The sequence below is a fragment of the Triturus cristatus genome, chromosome 7 (assembly GCF_964204655.1).
Source record: "Triturus cristatus chromosome 7, aTriCri1.1, whole genome shotgun sequence".
NCBI classification, from domain to species: domain Eukaryota; kingdom Metazoa; phylum Chordata; class Amphibia; order Caudata; family Salamandridae; genus Triturus; species Triturus cristatus.
The window spans coordinates 854,694,758-854,717,953 of NC_140590.1; the positions used below are offsets into that span (position 1 = coordinate 854,694,758).

Below are 23,196 nucleotides of genomic sequence, written 5' to 3' on the forward strand. Positions count from 1 at the left end.
GAATCTACCAGACGATTGTATGGACATTCTGAAGGAGTCTAAGCGACCTTCCACTAGGACATCCTATGCTTACAAGTGGAAGAGGTTCTGTATCTGGTGTAAGTCCAAGAACTTTGATCCGACAACATGTAAGGAAGATGTCATCCTTCCATACCTTTTGCATCTGGCGCAGTCTGGCCTTAATTTCCATTCCATTAAGGTTCATCTGGCTGCTTTGACTGCTTACAGGAAGTGCCCTTCACAGACGTCCTTCTTTCAGATTCCTGTGGTCAAGGATTTTTTGGAAGGCTTGAAGAAGGTGTTCCCTCCTGTCAGACTTCCCTCGCCTTCTTGGGACTTGAATGTGGTGCTGTCCAGACTGATGAGAGAGCCTTTTGAACCTATTCACAAGGCTTCATTGCAGCACCTATCCTGGAAGGCGGCGTTCCTAGTGGCCATTACATCGGCCCGCAGGGTGAGTGAACTTCAGGCATTATGTTGTCAAGAACCTTATACTGTGTTTCATTCTGCTAAGGTTGTGATGCGTACTCACCCTAAGTTCCTTCCTAAGGCTATCTCTGACTTTCATGTCAATCAGACCATAACTTTACCTACGTTCTTTCAGAACCCCTCTTCACCAGCGGAAAGGGCTCTCCATTCCCTGGATGTCCGTAGGGTGTTGAAATTTTATCTGGATAAGACCAAGGATATTCGTAGGTCTGACCAATTGTTTGTTAATTATGGCTCAGTCAGGACTGGTCTTGCGACCTCTAAGCAGTCCATCTCTCGGTGGATTGTGTCCTGCATACAGTTGTGTTATCAAAAGGCTAATAAGACCTTAGGGGGTAAACCTAAGGCTCATTCCACCAGGGGCAAAGCTGCCACGACGGCTTTGCTGCGTAATGTTCCGATTGCGGAAATCTGTAAGGCGGCCACTTGGAAGTCGGTCCATACCTTTGCTGCGCATTACTGTCTGGACTCGGATGCCAGGGCAGATGCTCAGGTTGGGCAGGCTTCGCTGCGAAATTTGTTCGCACAGTAGTGGTTGTGTCTTATGTGTTCTCCACCGCTTTTGTTGTGTGGGGATGGGCTTGCCATTCTATTCACTAGATTATGACTATACACAGAGATCCCCTACTACAGAAGGAGTAGTTTCTTTTCTGTAACTCCAGTTCTGTAGTAGGGGTATCTCTGTTATAGTCATAAGCGCCCGCCCTCCTCCCCGGTGGAGAGATACTTATTCATATGGAGAATGCTACAGGTCTGGCGTGCTACGCCTTCAAAAAGAACTGAAAGTAAATGGGACCTGCTGGGCATTCTGGGATACTGGGGAAAGTTCTGGAAAACTGGAAAGTTTTCTTAAAGGCACAGTATCCTGTTCCAAGCCACATAATGGCAGCCTATGGGGCTTGTCTGTCCACTCCTTCTTCTCTATCATTCCAGTGGCTTTTGCTGGTAGAGGCAGGGTTTTTTCCTATGGGGAGAAAAACTGGACAGGCAGTGCTGTTTGTGGATTTTGGTGGAATTCTAGTTGAAGTACTGGACAGTGTAGCCTGTGGGTATAGGCTGCATTATCTGTCTTTAAATTAAATTCTCTCTTAAAGGTGTATGCAGGTCTGCATGATTTGTCACCTTTTAGAGATTATTTTTTATTGCTCCGGGGTCCGCGCACATGGGCGGGACTATTCACTAGATTATGACTATAACAGAGATACCCCTACTACAGAACTGGAGTTACAGAAAAGAAACTACTCCTTCTATGAGGCTAGACCCCTGAGCACCACACCCGAAATTGAAGATTACTTGACTGCAATACTTACCCCGACATTGGACGAAACTGATAAACTGGGGTCGGAAGAGGATCTCTCCATTACCGAAGTGAAAGCAGCCATATCTAAATTACGCTCTGGGATGACCCCAGTATCAAGTGGCCTACCAGCCGAATTCTATAAACTAAGCACAGACCTCTTGAGCCCCTATCTATTGAATCTCTTCCAAGATGCATACAGTGAGTGCATCCTCCCACTGAACCCAGCGCTTTGCCACAATTATGCCAGTACACAAACATGGTAAACCAAAAGATAGGTGCGAATCCCATCGCCCGATCTCTCTCCTCAACATAGAGGTGAAGATACTGGTGACCATCCTGTCGACAAGACTATGCCGCGTTATAACAACATTGGTTCATTCGCGGCCCTAGATAGAACCTCCCGTAAAACCCATAAATGGATGATGGCAGTTAGAGACCGAGAGATGCCCACTTATACTCCTGTCCCTAGACGGAAAGAAAGCATTTGACGCAGTACACTGGCCCTTCCTAGTTGTAGCTTTGACCAAATTTGGGTTGGGACCAAAGTTCACACAAGGGGTGGCACTACTATAACATTCCCTAGGGCGACAGTGCGAGTGAATGGGCGGACCTCCCAAGATTTTCCCATTGGACGTGAGACAAGGCACGGCTGCCCCCTATCCTCGCTGCTATTTGCACTGATGGTGGAGATCTGCCTTAATTTGTCCATGGCTCGTCTGTTTTCGAAGTGTCTTTTTTTTTTTTTTTTTTATCAATTATCAATGTCTTTGATTCATTGCCTTACCTACTATGTAACGTTGTACCTTATAGTTTTGTATTGATTTTTTTTTTTTGCTCACATTTATGTACAATCGTACTAGCCTAACATGTAAGCCTCCCTTACCTCAACGGTCCCCTACTTTGTTTCCCCTTCCCATTATTGTTTTTTTTTTTTTTTTTTTTTTTTGAAAAACCTTTATTGACATTTCAACCAATAACAAGTATGGGCCTACAACCCCCGGGGCCGGCCGCTAAGCAGTCAGAGTAACAGAAATCAATATTTATCACAGGCAGCACCTCGGGGAGCGGAATCTCCATGCTATTAAACTGTCGGCCACTGAACAGCCCAAGTAGGAGACCAGGATACAAAAGGTTTTCATTTTATAATAAGGGAGGATGGAAGGATCAGGTGCCAAACAGTTTCCCAGCAGCAAGAAATGGCAGGCAGAATAATAAACGTCAACAATAAAGCAATTTATCTAGTCAATGGCGCTGAAACAGGAAGGTCAGGATGTGGAGGAATATCACGGCAATTTGCGCCAGCAGTCCCCTGCCCTAAAACCCAGAAAACACCACGGAAATTGTGGCACACATGAAAACGCAGCGATTAACAACGAAGGAGTTTTACCATGCTGATCCCAGAAAAGAAAGACAAAGAAGAATAAGAGAAGAAAAAGGAGGCCATGGAAAAAAAGGGGTTAAAGACTAAAGGATCCCCTCCCCCAACCCCCCACTCTGCACCTCTGCAGATGAGTACGCCCCCCCCCCCCAGCAGTGTGCCTGTCGCCCCGGAACCAGACCCGAAATATAGAAGAAACAGAGAAAGAGAAGTAAGAAAAGAAACCCCACCGGACGGGGGGGTAGAGAGAGTATTCATAAACTGGAGGAGGGCCTTCAAAACATGCCCCCGGCTTCTCCCTCCCGCACAGTATGTTTTCCCCCAAAGCAAACAATAAGCAACACAGAATCGACCATGTCAAAGAAGAATGGGGAGCATTATACGCCTATTACACTAACAGTTATGCCGTGAGAGCACGCAACCCCTAAGCCCGCCCGCCTATTAGATGACCACCTCTGAAGGATCAACCTTATCCTTGGCCACTCTTTGCGAATCTACCCATGCATACCCATCGACCCAGTACCATGTCCAATGTTACAAAGAAGAGGAGCGTCCAAAAAAGAGCAGGAAGCGACACACACAGGTAGGGTGGAAGTCTCTGAATACCAACACAGTCAGCAGTATGGAGAGTCGTCTTTCCCAGTGCTGCCCCAGGATCTGCACTGCACACAAGGTCCAAGAAGGCGAAATCAGCCAGAGCAGGCGACCGTTGCTTGAATATTGCCTGGGTCGCCGGAGGCCGCGCACGGGACAAGGCCACCACCCCCCCCTCAGGTCCAAGACCTCCGGAACAGACCAGACCCACAGCCAGCTGATCACACGTTAATATACTGTCCGGAGTTTCCAGCTGGTCACTATCCACAGGGCCGGCCACGACACTGTACTCCTGTGTGCAGTGTAGGAAGTCCCCGTGTACCTGGGGACAAGCAGGCAGCAACTGCTCCGATGCTGATGCCACCCCATCAAGCTTACTCCCCAATACCCAGGCGCCGTGAACCAAGGCGGAATGAAGGGCACCGAGAGCCTCGAGAAGATCACCATACCCCAGCACAGCTCTCGGCGCTCGCTCCGCTACGCTCCTCATAGTCGCACACTTCCAATCGTGCTGCGACCCAGTGTACAGGATGGCAGACTTCGTCCTGTCAAGATGGCCGCCGGGTAAGTCCAACCCAGATTGGGACCAGGACTCAGGGACAAGCGCCGCAGGTTCCATGTCACTGGAATCAGGGTTTCGGGGGCAGGCAAAAAATATGTCCGGTGTGTGGTCACAGGCAACAGTCATCCCCACCACGGACCTGCGCCCGCGAAAATCCGGGAGCAGGCCGCAAGAATCAGGGCGAATTACGGGCGGCGGCCGGGCAGCTCACCGGCGAAGGCTGAGGCAATCACCGGGGAATCTTGGATTAGCCACCTCTGGCATGCACTCGTTCCGCTACGCTTAGTGGTAGGAACGACCACGGCGAAATGTAGGCCGATATTCGCACCGCTTCGGTTAGTCCGACTCCACCCAGTCACCAAAGGCCGCTGTTGTTTAACTGCCGCCCGGCCATGTTATCCACTCGAGGTCCCGGTTCCAGGGTTGCACAGGCCGCAATCTTCAAACGGACATTTCTCCGGCGATACCGCCGCCAGAAACTTCGGAGTCACACGATCGGTTGCCGCTCTCATTCACCAACACGGGCATATAGCGCAGGCTAAGGATCTCATACAGGATATCTGTGCGGGATGCGGAGTTTCACGGAGCCGGGAGCCTACGCTGCCGTCCCGGTCGCCATCTTGGCTCCTCCCCCTTCCCATTATTGTTAAGCGGTCTGATACCCTTCGGGGTCTTGTTCGCGCTATACAAAACTTTTTAAATAAATAAAATTCTGGCCTGCCAGATCAGACATCACCCAGAGATACAGGGATTTAGGGTGATCCCGGGAGATACTTAGGAAGAAAAAATCTCCCTGTACGTGGACGGCATTCTCCTATTTGTAACACAACACGACACCACGATTCCCACCCTTTTCCAGACAATAGATATACATGGACAGCACTCAGGATATAAGGTCAACTGGCACAAATCGCTGATATATAGCCCTGGCCCAATGATAGAATGTCCGCTGCTCTAGAGAGACCTACCGGTGGCGGTAAAGGGATTCACATATCTGGGTATGTTTCTCACGACTGACAGTGGACTGTGTCACCAACGCAATATTCAACGAATATTGACTACATTTGAAGAGGGATGCCCAGAGATGGAGGACCCTGCCACTCATGATAATGGGCAGCGCGGCTATGTTTAAAATAATCACCCTACCACAGTTCCTCTATGCATTCCAGAACACCTACCAACCCCTCCCACTAACGAAATTCCGAGAAATAGATGCCAAACTGCGCTCACTTCTGTGGCTGGGGAAACATCTACAGATGGCACTAAACACATTGCAGCGCAATCAATATAATGGAGGGTTGGCATTGCCAGATGTGGAAGCCTACTACTGGGCAGAGCACCTAACCTCTATTAATGATTGGATACATGTAGTAGGTGTTCACCATACATACAGACTGGAACAGGAAACTTTGATGCCACTCACATTCTTGCACTTGCTCTATGGAGGCAAGGGATCCAGAGGGCTGCTCCCGGCCACGCAGACTACTCTAGAGTCATGGGGAGAGCACCAAAAACGTTGGGGTGGCCCCACAAAATCACCATGGCAATGCCACTGTGTAAAGGAAATTGGCTAAGGGAGATGAATAAACTAAAGGGATTCAGAGAGTGGGACACCATAGGAATCTCAACTGTAAAGGACAATTGTAGACAAGAGCACCCCATAAACCTTCCCTCCCTTATGTGCTGACTTCACACTTCAAACACCCCAATTCCTCAAATATGCCCAGCTAAGACACGTATGGCTGGCGGAAGATATAAATGGGGCCAATCTACCTGAATATGCACCACTAGAAGGGAGGCTACTACAAGAAAAATTCACAATTGAGGCAGTGTCAGTTACATATAACACTCTAAACAAAAACAAGCCCGACAACCTAGACAAACTTAGGGGTACATGGGAAGAGGACATGCGAGAAATAGAAACCTTTATGCATTCCAGGGAGGTGGCAACTAAGGCGTGACTGTGCCATATCCAATATAAAATCCTTCACTGAGTCTATTGTGATTGGGCCAAACTAAATAGGATTGAACTGTCTGAGATTTGGACAAGACCCAGGGAACTTCCACCACACAGTATGGGGCTGCCTAGTCGTACAGACCTATTGGAATGAGATCATAGGAGAACTCAGTAATCCCCCTAGACCCAATATTTATACTGTCAGGGATCCCCAGCGAAGTAGATATAGACAGACCACAACTGGTACTCAGTACACTAGTAATAATTATGTATAATTAATAAACACACACTATGTACGTGGGTAGAAAAGAAAAGTAGTGGAGAGCACTGCTCTGTTAGGGCAGGAACCCTCACTCACCCCAAGGTGACATGCTTCATCATAGGGTCCCCTCCTCACACTGGGACCCGCAAGACACCCAGTGTGGGCTAAAACTCCCCTGTGGGGGAGGAGCAGGGTTGTTCTAAAGCACGATGAGTACTACAAATTTGGGGAGAGAGGGGCAGATTGCATATGTACATAAGAAAAAAGTGAGTAAAACTATCTCCTGGTGTGCCAAAACGTTTTTTATTGTGGTGCTTCCAATTGATAGGGTGAGAAAAGCTAAATGAATAGCGATTATGTATATTACCCTATTATATGGTCAACCTGTTTCTACCAAACGGGACTTACAAAGTTCTAGGCATTCGTCAGGACCAGAATATATGTGTCACTCTGCTATATAAACAGTATGTATCAAAGTAATAACATAAAGGCCATAGAGTCAGCTCGATGGCTAATCTTGTGGCACCATCGTCCTAATCAGATTCACTTGACACCTAGACATGTATGTAAGGATCCGCTCAACCGTCGACAATCCTCTCACAATGTGCAGAGCTTGTGCACTTCTATACACCTCCTCTTTCGAAGGACAGGCGGTGGATACAATGCTCCTAGCAGACCCTCCTTGTCTGAGATAATAAAAATAACTCCGCACACTAGGCCTGGTGGTCGTGAAAAGAGAAATAGCAAGACCTTGGGGCACCCGGCCCCACAGACGCAACACGAAAGGAAGGCAGGAATGGACATATACATGGCAGCAGAAAGGGTCACATGTAAGTGTTGAGGCTGCCCAGGAAATTTTCACAAGATATGGGACAGATGGATGAAATACTATGGGCTTGACCTATTGGACAAAGACGCGCAGACCACCTACGACAGGGAATCGAATAGCTATGCCTACAACACTTACCCAGGGGCGAAAGGATACCCTAAAATGGTGATAAGGATGGACATCACATGTATTGAGCAAGGGAGAGGTACTACTGTGGTATTAAATACTTAGTATAACTGAATATGTACTATGATTGTATTCGCTTCAGGTGACTGAGGTTTCTGAAGAAGGCTGTTTATGATCATGTGCGACAACCGTTGTGTTTTATATTCTTTCTTACTCTTATGGAATTGAAAACCAATGAATATCCCCTCCCCCCTCCCCTCCCCCCCAAGAAAATAACCTTTAGGAAGTACAGACGCAATGTATAGCACACTGACTTTGCTTGATGAACATTACTGTGCAGCTATTGGAAGACTAAAATGCCCTCTGCCATCAATTCAACAGAAAGGGAAAAGCAACTCACTACTCTCCACAGTCTGCCCTCTCCCTCATTTGTCTTCATAGTAACGGTACCCCATATCTAAGTCCTAGGAAGCTGGATACAAGTGCATAACCTGCACAGCCCCATGCCTCCAACAAATAATGAAGTGCTTAAGTTGCATAAATTACCACCTGGAAGCGACAGAATATGCTGTATGTATATTTAATCATTCTGGAACAACCATAATTTTAATTGCCAACTCTTGTTTATCACTGTCTGAGAAGCATTAAAGATCTGCCAAACCTTTTCCTATCCCCTGATTATTTAACCTTTAACTCCAGCCTCCCATGTGACGTGTAGGGTATCAACAAATGGATTATAGTTTTGCTTTACCCCAGTTGTAAATCTAGTTCTTCACCAAAAGGAGTGACATTCCTGCCTCCTACTATAAAGTTGTATTTTGGCAATGCTTTACCTTGGATCAAGTCCTATTTCCTGTTAGTGCATGCATTAGTGGACTGTAGTCTAGAACCCTGGTCATTTTTATTCTGCCACTCTCATTTTTACTCGTTCAATGTAATCATGTTTCTTTAACAGTGAGAACTCCTTTTTTTCCAGTGTACCAAGTACAAAGGAGAGTAAAGGTACAATGTCTCTTATGAGATCATTACAGACGACAAGGAAAAGTGGATGAAATTATATGTTCGAGGCATATGAGCTGCAGATTACACACTATGCATAGATCGCCATCTGGTGTTGGGCCTGGATGTTTGCATTTGTTTTTGTCCTGGAAAGTCTTTGGAAGTCACGAGATATGTGACTCCTCCTTTGGATCATAGTGCGCATGGGCATCGGCTCCATCCTCAGATTGTGTTTTTTCCGCCCTCTGGCTCGGATGTGTTTCTCGCGCTCCAGTTCGGAACCGTTACCGAATTTACTTTTGACGCGCAATCCTTCACCCTTTTCGACGGTATTGTCTCGATCGTGTTTCCCAATCGACGCGACTCTCAAAAACTTCGAAGTCTTCGATTCCGGTCGTCGACGAAGGCCTTCGGGCCTACCTGGGCCTCATCATGTGGCTCGTGGAAAGGATGCCATTCAAGAAGTGTCCTCAATGTGGGTCGAAGTTTCCCCACACCGATCTGCATGAGTTGTGCAAACTCTGCCTCACACCGGAGCACGAGGCCAGAGACTGTCCAGCTTGCACCTCTTTCCGCTCCAAGAAGACGATTTGGGACCGACGAGCTCGAAGAACCATGGCTTGCTCGTCGTCTTCAATCCCAGACGACATCTTCCAAGAGGGCATCGACATGCCTCCGAAGCCGATGACTCCGACGTTGAGGACATCACTCCGGCTCAGAGGGTCGTAAGTACAGACGTCGACCCCGACCCCGACCCCAAACCCCCTTCGACACCATCTAAAAGGCTTCAGTCACACCTTCATCTTCGGGCCCAGGTGCACACCAAGAGACTGCTTCCCATGCCTCTGGGCCCGGTAAAGAAGCCTACTAAGCCTTCAGGTGACTCGGGCTCGAGTCAGCCTATCCTCGGTGCCGAAAAACATCCACAGCCACCGAAAAAGCTGTCCTCTTACTCATCCACGCCGACCACTGCTTCGACATCCAAGCCCTCAGCGCCGAAGACTAGCACCGTCTCCTCGACACCGAATACACACTCGGAACCGACCAAAAAACTGCCACCAAAGGGCCCGACTCCCATGCTTCCAAGCCGAAAAAGACCTCGGAACCAAGGAAACACGTTCCATCGGCCAAAGACACTGCAAAACCTTACAGTTCCAAACCCAGAACCGCTACCGAGTCTGCGCCGAAAAAGCCTACGGAACCAAAACCATCGGCACCGAAGGATCTGCCTCCCACAGAAGAACTTTTTCGACCAGATCCTACCCAAACAAGCATTGGCATAGCCAATAGGTCTCGCTTTTGGGACCTTATAAGTATTTAGTTATGCAGTACAATATCCTTGGTGCAACAACACCAACTGTTGCATGGCTTAACACTTATAAGGTCCCAAAGGCGAGACCTATTGGCTATGCCAATGCTTGTTTTTTCTTGTAGCCAATATATTGTTTTAGATTGATGAGGGACCAGAATCATCCCCAAGAATAATGTTTTGCAAAAATCATGACATAAAAGAGCATAGGCAAAGCAGAAATACTGGTGGACAATGCCAGACCAATTGACCTTGCTAGTGCTCGTAATTAATATTGTATATCGATGAGATGTGGAGACAGTTTATAAAAGCACCCTTTCCTGCATGTTGCAAGCCGGCAGGACGCGTCCTCCTTCCGTGCTTGCCTCCGGGAAACCCGTCTTCAAGCATGACGAAGGGAGACAGCGCTGGGTGAGCCATGCAGGGGTCCGGAAGGGAGAGGGGCAAAGATAATCAACGGGGCAGGTTTAATTCTGCTTTTACAAGTGAATGGGGTAGCAGTGGCTACTGCAGAGAGTGTGAGCTCACCTCCACGTGACTTGTATAAAAAAAACATAAAAACGTGTGGGCTGGACAGCTGGTGCTCGGACTTTACTAGAGTACGAGGCAGCTGATGCAATCTACTGTTCAGAGGCAACATCCGCAACACTATATAACGTGTATTCGATTTCCTTACCTGCTTGTACAAGGCTTTACGTAGGGACTAAATGCATTTCATGGGAGAGTTGTAAATACTTGTCAGCTGATGCAATCTGCGATCATTAAGAATCGGTGCTACGTACAGTGTACTCTATAACTATTAACGAGCTCTCAGCTCGGACAATATGCATTTCTGAGTGGAGATGCGAGCACTGGGGAGCTAATGTTATTGCGATTGCGGTGGGGAAAGGGGAGGAGCGTAAAGCAAGCAAGATGGAGAGGCGAAGCGAGGCACGCGCGAAGGCTGAAGAAAGTGGGCGAGGTCACAGCAAGAAGATCCTTCTCTGTGAAGCGAATTTGCACACAAAGGGAAACCAGCATTGGCCGCGAGACGCGATATGTGGTGGGGGAGGGGAAGAAGTGTGTTGTGTGTGTGCGGCCGCAAAAGTGATCGCGATCAAGCGAGGCGAGCGATGCGCTTAATGAGCATGACGAGGAAAGCCATATGGCGCCTCTGCTCGTAAGCGCGCTTCCGCGCACATGCACGCAAGCTGTTTTTTAAGCCCTTTCTAAAAGTCTCGCCAGACCAGCGCATGCGCTGGGTCAGGCGAGACCTAAAAACTCTTGTAAAGGATCCTAAGACTGGTCACTTGATTCTTAGCACCAACAAACGACCAATAGATACGCCTGCACCGGCTCCACCACCTAAAAAGAGACATTGCTAGTGTTGGGAACAATGTAAGCTGACATGAGCTGTCACGAGCGTGGCTCCTTGCTTCAGCTCGTGACTGGCTCGTGTCATGTTAAGAACGTATAGGTTTGAAATGAGTTGGGAGGTTGGGCATGTGCGGTCTGGGGGAAGTTGGTTCATTCGTGGCTTTAACTTGTATTGTACAGACGTGTCATTAAACTTCACGTCGTATCATCAACTACTGACTCGTGTCTTCTTTGGATGGATATTCGTACTGCCAACACTGGCGACGAGCGGGATGTTTATCATCTATAATTAAACCAAATTTGAATATTTTTGGGAAGTTGCCATCCGAAATTTGGAAACACGGAAGAATATTTTCTTTTGCATCGTCCGTTTGGCAGACTTATTCGGATTGTTTTTTTTCTAAGAGGATTATGTGCTGAGGAAGAAAGGAACTTACTTTGGCATTGTGTTCATTGTGGCATTATTTCAACGGGCTCAGGGGTTCCAGCCGGCTTGAAGGATCTTCGTCATGGTTGGAACTCTGGAGGAGTTTCATAACACGCAAGCAATCCTTTCAGACGCACGCTAATGTGAGCGCGGCGCGTCACACGACGTGAAGAAACGTAGACACCATTTTTGTTGCACGGTATCCTAGCAACAATCCCGGATTACCGGAGTTTAACAAGAAGTTGTTAGTGCGGATCATTTTACGTGAAAGGAATCACTGTGGTAACAATTTCTTCTTCTGTGACACGCGCACCGTGTGTCATTTATGCCTTAATACAAGTTTTAATTCATACAATATTTATTCTTTACAGTATTGCTGCATTACATGTTCAGATTTCATCCATGAAATAAGTACAATTGTTACTCTTTGCCTTAATATATGTTTCATATAATATTGCTCCATTACAATATTACTACATTACATTTTTATTTTTTATTCAGATCTTAGCCATTGATTAAATACTGGTGTTACATTTTCAACCGTTTAATTCACCATGTCAGGTATTGTACCTCCTCCATCATTTCTATCCTCTCCTGGTGATCCCCCATGCCTTGGGAAATATGGGAACCTGTCTTTTTGGCATATGTAGAAGTTTTGGAGGGTGAGGAATGCGAACCTGAGAGAAAACTTTCTCTTTTAAAGCACTGCTTGGGTGGAATCGCATTGAAAGAATTTAAAACTCTACCTGCCCTACTTAATCCGGGAAATATTGATGTATATAACTATGCTTCCTCACAACTCAATCTACGGTACGGAAAAAAGAAAAACATTGTAATGGAAAGGTTTATATTTTATTCACGGAAACAACGGGCTGATGAACCTGTTGAAGACTTTGTATCGGCTCTCAGATCACTAGCTGTCACATGTGACTTTGAGCACATATCATATGAGCAAGTTCTTAGAGATCAAATATTGATGAGGACAAATAATAAAAAAGTTCAAGAACGTCTATGGACCACATCAGACATGTCACTGAACAATGCCATTGACCTAGCCAAATCAATTGAACGCTCGGAAAAGTTTGTAAAAGAAATTGGAGGAAATGACAAAAGTGATGTTTTCAATGTCTCTAAGGATTCTGACAAACAAAGGAAACATTTTCCACAGAAAAACGACAACTCGTCAAAAACTGATGGTAAATCCAGGAGTACAAAATATGGAGAAAAAAAATCATCCCTTCTCCTCTTCCTCCTCCTCCTCCTCCTCCTCCCCCTACCCCACCACACCGCTCTCCTACACCATCCCCCTACTCCAGTAGATGATGGATGATGATAATAACACCTCGGATGATGCAGGGGGAGGTGTGGACGATCAACCTCTAGGGGACCCTAGTCCTACTGGCTCCCCAGACCCCTGGGATGATTATAGCATCCCTGACGTCCCTAAAATTCCACAAGAGGACATCTACCCCTCCAAGCCTTCCCCCCCAGAGGACACTATGGGCTTTAACCAGCTCCTCCACAGAGCTGCCCAGTACCACGGGGTTGACCTACACACAGACCCCGTGGAGGAGGATTTTCTCATGGACACTTTTGACACCACACAAAGGTCCACCTCAATTTTACCTATGCTTAAGGGGGTCATTAGGCATGCACCAGAGGTCTTTAAAGACCCGGCCAGGGCTCGAGTCATCATCCCTAGGATCGAAAAAAAGTATAAGGCCACCCCTACTGATCCAGCCTACATTAAAGGCCCCGCACCACTAGACTCCCTTGTAGTCTCCAATGCACGAAAAAGAGCCAATTCCCAATCATCAGGTGAGGCACCACCACCAGATAAGGAGTCTAAACTCCTGGACGCCTCTGGCAAACAAACGACATCACAGGCGGCAGACATATGGCGCATTGCCAATACTCAAGCGCTGTTAGGTAGGTACGACAGGGCACATTATGATGAGCTTGAGTCCATAATGCAGCACCTCCCAGACAGGTATAAAAATAGGGCCAATGAACTCATACAAGAAGGTAAAACCATTACTAACACCTCTATCCATTGTGCCTTAATTGTAGCAGATACTGCCTCAAGGGCAATAAACCCAGTGTCCTTTTGCGTAGGCATGCCTGGCTATGCATCTCAGGTTTCAAACCTGAAGTCCAGAGTTCTATTCTCAATCAGCCATTCGATGAGCAACACCTATTTGGCCCTAATGTTGACGTATCCCTTGAAAAAATGAAGAAGGATACCGACACAGCTAAATCTATGTGAGCCTTGCATTCGCAAGCTCCCAGACGTTCCTTTAGTCGCTCATCCTTCAGAAGCACCCCCAGAAGCTACTCCTCGGATAGCCCCTCCACTTCTTACAACGCTCCCACCCAATCCACCTTTACTGGAGGTTACCAAAGAGGTGGTTACAGGGGTAACCACAACAAAGGCATAGGCAAAACCAACAACTTCCGCTCAGTCTCCACCCCCACCCAGTGACTTCCCTCCACTTCCCCCAGACTATTCCACTCCAGTCGGAGGAAGACTCCCAACAATTCCTTCCGGTCTGGACCAACGTCACCTCAGACAGGTGGGTGCAACACATAATTCAATCAGGTTACTGTCTCGAACTAACATCTACCCCCCTCCCCCAAACATACCACCCAAACAGCGTCCAATGTCACAAGAACATTTGTTACTGCTAAAGCAGGAGGTAATCTCCCTCCTACAAAAGAGTGCAATAGAACCAGTTCCCCTGCACCAACAAAACAAGGGAGTTTACTCCCTGTATTTTCTCATACCAAAGAAGGACGGCTCTCTAAGGCCTATTCTAGACCTCAGACCCCTAAACCTATTCATACATTCAGACCATTTCCACATGGTCCCACTCCAGCAGGTCCTTCCTCTGCTTTCACAGGGCGACTTCCTTGCTACCCTAGACCTCAAGGATGCCTATTTCCACATTCCCATTTAGGCCACTCACAGGTAGTATCTCAGATTTGTAGTGGACGGCCAGCACTATCTATTCAAAGTACTCCCATTTGGAGTCACAATAGCACCACGAGTGTTTACCAAGTGCCTAGCGGTAGTGGCAGCACACCTAAGAAGACAGCACATCCACGTCTTCCCATATCTGGACGACTTGCTGATAAAAGCCAGCTCATACAACCAGTGTGTACGACACAATCACGCCACTATTCAACTACTCCACGACCTGGGGTTCACAGTAAACCACGTCGAGTCCCATCTGCAACCGTCCCACACACAACAATACCTTGGTGGCACAATAGACACCTCAAAGGCACTAGCCTATCCCAGTCCCGCCAGGATAGCAAGCATGCATGCTCTTCTGACCAAATTCCAACCGCAACACTCTTTCAGCTCGAGTGTTCATGCAACTCATAGGGATGATGGCCTCTTGCATATTCATAGTGCCTCATGCAAGAATCCAGATGTGTCCTCTCCAAGAGTGCTTAGCACGCCAATGGAACCAGGCTCAAGGTCAGTTAACAGATCTGGTGTTGGTAGGAGGTCGTACTCGTCGCTCTCTGTAGTGGTGGAACACCAAGAACCTTTCCAAAGGGCGACCGTTCCTAGAGCCGGTTCCTCAAATAGTTATGACAGCGGACGCATCGCTCTACGGCTGGGGAGCTCACCTACTACATCACACCATGCAGGGCAGGTGGACACCTCAACAAAAGTTACTCCACATCAACCATCTGGAGTTACGAGCCATATTCCTAGCCTTAAAAGCAGTTCAAAAACACATATCAGGCAAGGCTGTCTTAGTCCGCACGGACAACATGACAGCCATGTACTACATACAAAAACATGGCGGGACACACTCTCTACAGCTCTCTCCGCTAGCACAGAACATATGGAGATGGGTTATACCTCAGAACATTTTTCTCCTAGCCCAGCATGTCCCAGGAGTCCAAAACACCATAGCCAATCTGTTGAGCCGTCAAACACAACAGATCCACGAGTGGGAACTTCATCCGCAAGTTCTTCAACCGTTTTTTTCAAATGTGGGGGCAACCACAGATAGACCTCTTCGCCACCCACGAAAACGCCAAATGCCCAAGCTTCGCTGCCAGATATCCACACCCATTGACCAAAGGCAATGCGATATGGATGAACTGGTCAGGCAGATTTGCGTACGCTTTTCCGCCTCTCCCACTCATTCCGCTAGTGGTGCGCAAACTACAGCAACTTTCCTTAACTCTCATCCTAGTTGCTCCAACTTGGGCCAGACAACCGTGGTACACCACATTGCTGGAACTCTCCGTAGTTCCGCACCAGAAGCTACACCTCTCTCCACGCCTCTTAACCCAGAACCATGGAGAGATCAGACACCCGGACCCATCCCAGCTCAACCTTGCGATCTGGCTCCTGAGGTCCTAGAATTCGGGTACCTTAACCTTCTCCCTGACTGTATGAACGTCATTAAAGAAGCTAGACGACCTACCACTAGAGCATGCTATGCAGCCAAGTGGAAACGTTTTGTAATATATTGTCATAACAACACCATATCCCCTAGATGTGCCTATCCAACACATCATAGGCTACTTACTACACCTCCAGAGATGCAAATTAGCCCACAAGTCTATTAGACTACATCTTGCTGCCATAGCAGCATATCTACAAAATAGACAACATCTATCACTTTTCAGAGTACCTGCCATAAAAGCCTTTATGGAGGGCCTCAAAAGAATAATTCCCCCAGAGTACCACCTTCACCTGTGTGGAATTTAAACATCGTTCTCACAAGACTAATGGGCCCTCCATTTGAACCTCTACATAAATGTGAGCTACAATTCTTAACATGGGAAGCTGCTTTCCTAGTAGCCATTACTTCTCTACGAAGAGTTAGCGAACTACAAGCACTAACCATTCAGGAACCTTTTCTGCAGATGCATCATAATGTTCTCCGAACTAACCCTAAATTTCTTCCTAAAGTCATTTCTCCCATCCACCTCAATCAATCTGTGGAGCTGCCCGTATTCTTCTCGCAGCCACAAACAGTCGCAGAAAGAGCTCTTCATACCTTAGATGTCAAAAGAGAATTGCTTTACTACATCGAGAGAGCACAACGCTTTCGTAAGACCAAACAACTTTTAGTGTCTTTCTCACCACCACACAAAGGCAACCCCATATCAAAATCTGGGATACCTAGGTGGATTGTCAAATGCACACAAATTTGCTACCACAAAGCAAAACGTACATTATCTGTTCCTCCTAAAGCCCACTCTACACAAAAGATAGGGGCTTCAATGGCATTTTTAGGGAACATTTCCTTAGATATCATCTGCAGAGCAGCTACATGGTCTACACCGCACACATTCTCAAAACACTATTGTGTAGATGTGCAAACTAAACAACAAGCTAGTGTGGGCCAGGCTGTACTCAAAACACTATGTCAAACTACTGCAACAGATACTGGTGGTCGCCGCTAGGAGAGGGTACTGCTATACAATCTATGCATAGTGTGTAATCTGCAGCTCATATGCCTCGAACGGTAAATGCTACTTACCAGTATGCATCTGTTCTTGGCATGTAGAGCTGCAGATCTACACATGCCCACCTGCCTCCCCAGCTTCCTTTATCTGTTCCAGTATTATCTTATTTAGATACAGCATACATGGGCATCTTTCCTGTTTCTTACAAAGCTCCATCACTTCCCTGCTGGCGAAAAACAATCTGAGGATGGAGCCGATGCCCATGCGCACAATGATCCAAAGGAGGAGTCACATATCTCGTGACTTCCAAAGACTTTCCAGTACAAAAACACGTGCAAACATCCGGGCCCAACACCAGATGGCGATCGATGCATAGTGTGTAGATCTGCAGCTCTACATGCCAAGAACAGATGCATACTGGTAAGTAGCATTTACCTTTCAATTAAGTTCAGTTTTAAACACTAGTATTTTAGTTGGGTGAGTCTTGCGGCTGGATGTCTGTCTGCTTTGTCCATAGTGTGCCAGTTCCAAAATGATGTGAAGTTCTGTTTCTAGACTTGGTCTGCAATCTATATGATTTGATTTGAGCTCTTGTCTTTCTTGGCAGGTATCACCCTCGCGTTCTCTACATTGATATTGATATACACCATGGAGATGGCGTGCAGGAGGCTTTCTATCTCACAGATCGGGTTATGACTGTCTCCTTTCACAAATATGGCAACTATTTCTTCCCTGGCACAGGTAATTTTTTTTTTTTTAAATACAGGTAAATCTCTTTTGCATCTGCTTTGGTAATGTTTAGTCAGTATGAGACTTTGGGCCTGATTTAGCTCTCGGCGGATGGCTTACTCTGTCACAGAGTTGACAAATATCCTGTCCGACAAATTATAAATCCCGTGGATTATAATGGTATTTATATTTCAGTGGACAGGATATCCGCGGACTAACCTATCAGCCGAGATCTAAATCAGGCCCTTGGTCTATTCTCTTACACTGGGACATTGTGGTGGATTTTTTCTCAAATTAAAGTAGTGATAACTTGTTAGTCTAGCGCAAGCATTAGCTTGGTGGTTATGGATCTATATTTGGGCTGTGTTTAAAATGGATGTTTTCAGTGGTGTTTTGGATTTCATCCCCGACTAAAAGATTTTGCCTAACCTGTTTTAAATTAGCAAGGGTATAAGTAGTCAATAAATAAACATATCTTATAACCAAAGTATCTATTTATTTTTTTTCTCTTGGTGTGGAATGGGCTTAATTTTATTTCTACGTATACTTTTCCATTACGTTCCTTTTCTTCCCGTTCACATGCCTTGATAGCCTCACTCATTTCTTTTGAGTTTTGCCATGTTTTGGGGAGGCCCACGCATTCCCAAGGCTCATTTCTTCTAGTCCCACCATCTTGTTTACTTTTGTGCACATAAGAAACCTCACGTAATCTTCTTCCTTTTAATATTTCGGTGCAGTTGAAACTTGAGCATCAGTCAATTAAAAGTACTGTAATAGTACTAGAGACGGTTTGGGAAGCCAGGCACCCAGAATTACCCCTGTCTACCTATGCAAATGTAAAAATAGTGCTCAAATGTTGTGCACTGAAGTTGCGTTTGGCCAAGTGTGGGGCATTTATGCAGTCCTGTTTTCTTTTCCATTTCGGGAATTTAAGTTTTTTATATTTCCACTTAAGTAGAGATCTGCATGTATCAAAATGTACTGACACAAGCTATCAGTCAGATGGTTAACAAGAATTTGAATATCTGCTTCACTCACAGTTTTTGGGGGGCTACTGTACTATTGGTGAGGCAATACAGATTGTCTCTTCTCTACTTGTGACAAATGCTGGGAAGCAAGTTATCCCAGCATTATTAAGCAGGACGTGATCCTAGCCATTTTCTAACACATTTGTCAGAAATCCCCGAGGGTAGGAGTTTCAATATTCGGTGATATATGGATTGAGGAAGGGGTAGTTTTGACACTCATCTATAATTCCTTAAAGTCTCTGTTGATCAGTCTTTGAGCCTGAAAAGCACCTCGGATCATCTAAAGAAAAGGTACTGCTAGAAGCGTGTATTCACCTTTTATCTCAAATCACTCCTTTTTGTTTTGGGTTAAAGGTAGCATGTCCTACTTTATAAAAAAACTACTTTTATGTTATATTCACACTAGTGCACATGTGGAAATGTTCATTTGGAATTATGGTGCTACTGCTTGGTTTCAAATCAAATTACATATTCGCGCCGTTGGTGTGTCATTGTATCATGATACACTGGCAGATTAATAAAGAGAATCTCTTTTGAATGGTTTCTAGAAGAAGTACAGAGGCGTTAGCCACGCTTTTTGTAAATGAAGGAGAATTTATGTAAGCGATCCAGAACTAATAAATGGGAACTCATTTTATGGAGATGGTAAGAGAACCCAGTCAACAGTCTGATAGACTGCCTAGGACTGTGATGAGGTGTAAAATGTGAAAGGGGTGGAACAAAGATGATGCAGATGGCTAATGTATTCCATACTGTTCTGATCAAAGACTTTACAGGTCCAAAGTGTTTGCATTTACTTGTTAAATCTTTTCTGAGCAAATAAAGCTGAATACTGCTTACCATGTTCTTTCTTGGCCCAGGTGATATGTATGAAGTTGGAGCAGAGAGTGGAAGGTACTACTGTCTGAATGTTCCCCTACGAGATGGCATTGATGATCAGAGTAGGTTGATCCATCCTTTGAAATTGCCAATTATGCCTGACGTAATTCAGTAATCTGTTTTGTGCAACTTGTAATCTTGGTTCCTTTCCCCTAGGTTACAGGCATCTATTTCAGCCGGTCATTAAGCAGGTGGTTGATTTCTACCAGCCAACGTGTATAGTTCTGCAGGTAGGAATGCAGAAGAGGATACAGAGAAAAGATCACTGTAATGCATGATTGGATTTACTTATGTGTGTTTTTATAGAGTTGACCAAGTCATGTTGATGTCTGAACTCTCCACAGGAAAAAATAATGCAAGAGGTATGCAGCATAAAAACCTGAAAGCAGAGATATTGTTTCATATTTACATAGAGAGTGCATTTTAACAAAATCGTATTGGCTCAAATAACCATGAGATTACAACTTTTGTTTCTTGGAGCTCGCCTATGCCGATTGCATTCTACATTTACAATGAATCATTGTGGTTGTTGTTCTACCTCCAGGAGTGACTCCTATCAAGTAACACATAATCCTTATTTTTTTTATAACCTGCGCTATAAAGTCTCAGAAAAGCTTATTTTCGTCATTTATGCTCATTTGTAATGGCGCAGTGTTACGATGGAGGGCATCACATTCATAAAGAGAAAGTTCATGATTTTGCGTCATCCGTAGATCTTTCAGCACCTACGTAGAGGAAGGATTGTCTGAAGTTTTGTAATTTCATCTACGGTTTTTTCAGGGAACTACTATAATTGAGACGGTTTTTCTTTGAAAACTAATCTTAGTAAAAGTCAGATTTTCAATACTTTGAATTGGTATGGACATTTTGTTCAAAAGCATTTGTTTAAAAAGTAATCATAAACATATGTATTTATTTCAGTAGCTACTTTCTCATACCTTTCTTGTACATATTTCATAAAAACTCTTAAATCTTTATACCTAACCCCAGTATTTTACTTGTTTTTAATCTTGGCATAAGTCCTAACCTCATTAGAAATCTGTTCCTAAACACAACCACAATAGAAACCATTATCTTAACTCACAACTTGACTCTTACCGCAACCCTGTCCCTAGCCATTACCGTTTCCTTAACATCGACCCCCTCCACCTCCCCATCTTTAAATCCCTAATATTGATATTGACTTGCCTTTGCCTAAATAGCCTAGTTGGTATCTCATGGGCACCTCAGATTTAGATTTTTTTAGTCAAGCATTTGCATTAAAATGTGTATTCTATAAAATGTACTTAAATTAAATGACAAGTTATCATGTCTGTCTTAGTGATCTGAAAAAATAGATGGTGTGTCTTCATCAGTGCAGTACTCTTTGCCGGCTCTTTGGTAGTCCTTCATTATGTTTTTGACAAATTTGCCTTATTTTGAGATTGAGTGATTGAGATAGGAGTATAAAGCAAATGAATGTGCATTTTTCTGAGTATAATTACATGAACTGTAGTTAATCGGCACCAAATAAAAAAGAATGACAGATTGCATTTTTGTTATTGTTGTAGCCTGTGGAAAACAGATGACACTGTATTCCACATTGGGTATACTGAGATTAGAGTTCCATAAAGAATGAAAGGCTCAGATCACCTCGCCAGTATTGGAGCCTGAATCCTGATGGTTACACGCATGCAGTCATCACATGAGCCAGTTTAGCCACCTCTGTGAATGCAGAAAAATGGAGGTGAAAATATCCAAAGGAAATTAGATAAATGACATTGCATCCAGATGGATGTCCCTTAACTCGCCAATTATTCCATTATCATCTATTAACTAACTTAACATAGTTTTCATATTAGTTGAGAAAATTGTAAGACACTTATCAGGTTTTTCTGCATGCAACTACCCTGTAGGGTACCTAAGAAGGCATTAAGACACATCTGGCAGCAGCGTAGGGTAATCTGCTAGCTTTTGTTAATAAAGGCGGGACAGCCTTAGTGTACCTTCTGGATTTATCAGCAGCATATGATCTGGTGGAGGGTCCCACCCATATACACAAGGAGCATGAACATCTGTTAAATCTTTCTTTTGATCTGCTGGGATAGAACCTGCTATTTAAAGCTGGACCCTTTTTGTTTTTTTACAGCAGACACTGATGTAAGATGACAAGTGTCCACATTGAAGTCTTCATGTGTGATAGCTTGGTCCAGTTCAATCCTGCCAAGACTGAGATTATTCTGGTTACAGGGGATTCAAGTGACTGCACTCAGTTGTCAGTGGATTCACTTTTCTTAAGTAAATCTGTGATGATGATAGCAAAAGTAAAATATCTTGGGATCCTTGTGGATGAGGAGATGTCGTGAGCATGAATTGTCATCAACATGGTAAACTGTTTTTGGCAGGTGCGGCTCTTAAATCAAAAAATATGTTGCCTTTTTAGCAGATAAGAAACAGGGCCCGGAAATAGTAACATTGGTGAATATTTATTTTTAAATTATAAAGTGCTTGGTTACCAGAGAGGCTTCATGGTGCTGGTGCATTTGATGCAATCTCTAAATATACATCGAGATGGAAGAACTCAACCAAGACATTAACAAAAATGAAACCATATAATATTGCTGCATGTCTCCCAGATTTTTTTTCTGCATTTCCTGGTTATGTAAAATGTTGCAGTGCATTAGTGAACTGGTCTGAGAATATTTAATTGCATCTCTGGAGTCCGTAGGTTTTGCTGTGGCTCTCAGTAAACATTTGAAATGGCTTGTTTGATTTACTATGACTTAATGCATCAATTATATCCAGCCTACATGAAAGAGGGACTGACCATGTACCGTTCATCAGACTCTATATCAACAAAGAAATATCTGATGCATATCTTTTGTTCTGTACGCTCCCCAACTCTTCTTCCACACTTTTCTTTGCGGGCCTCATAAAGGGCATTGTACCTTTCCCTTATAGCTACTTTAGCATGCAATCCCTTGATTATTCATTTAATCATTTGAGACAGTATTCAGTGCTATATTTTTTAAAGATCATCCTTACCTAATTTTGAGACAACACTTTTTTTCATTGAGTAGTTTTTGATAATTCAGTGCGTTAACGACTGCTAGCACTTCTGTCTATTGTATTTGTGGCTGCTTTGTTCAATCTCTCTTTTTCAAACAGTGTGGTGCTGATTCCCTTGGCTGTGACCGACTGGGCTGCTTTAATCTCAGCATCCGTGGGCATGGGTACGTTCTGATTCTTTTTGTTTGAAGAAGATAGATTTTGATTAGTCTGTCATGCTTAATCCTGTGACCTGCTAAGCTGATCTTCAGGGGGAAGCTGTGATTATCAGTGCAATGTGAGGCAAAATATTTATTCAATATTGTGTCCTTTAAAGAGTCACCTACTGTAATATCTCTAGCGTCAGATTGTGTGTGTTCGTAAAATAGATCAAAATGGCACTTCATTTTGATGCTTGATCCCCTCTTGTGTTTCTTTCACCTAAACTACGGTGTAGTTCAATCGTGGTGGGATCATTAAACATTGCTGGAGTTAGTGTTAAA

At 44.9% G+C, this 23,196-nt stretch overlaps 1 protein-coding gene across 1 annotated transcript in view; it reads left to right on the top strand.

Annotated features, from left to right (window-relative positions):
* HDAC3 (histone deacetylase 3) overlaps positions 1 to 23,196 on the top strand; it is a 224,083-nt gene that overhangs the window by 139,678 nt on the left and 61,209 nt on the right. Inside the window, exons 7-10 of the mRNA XM_085617783.1 lie at positions 17,638 to 17,771; positions 19,648 to 19,728; positions 19,823 to 19,896; positions 22,814 to 22,878. Coding sequence (XP_085473909.1) covers positions 17,638 to 17,771; positions 19,648 to 19,728; positions 19,823 to 19,896; positions 22,814 to 22,878 — 354 coding nt within the window. The remainder of the gene's footprint in view (positions 1 to 17,637; positions 17,772 to 19,647; positions 19,729 to 19,822; positions 19,897 to 22,813; positions 22,879 to 23,196) is intronic.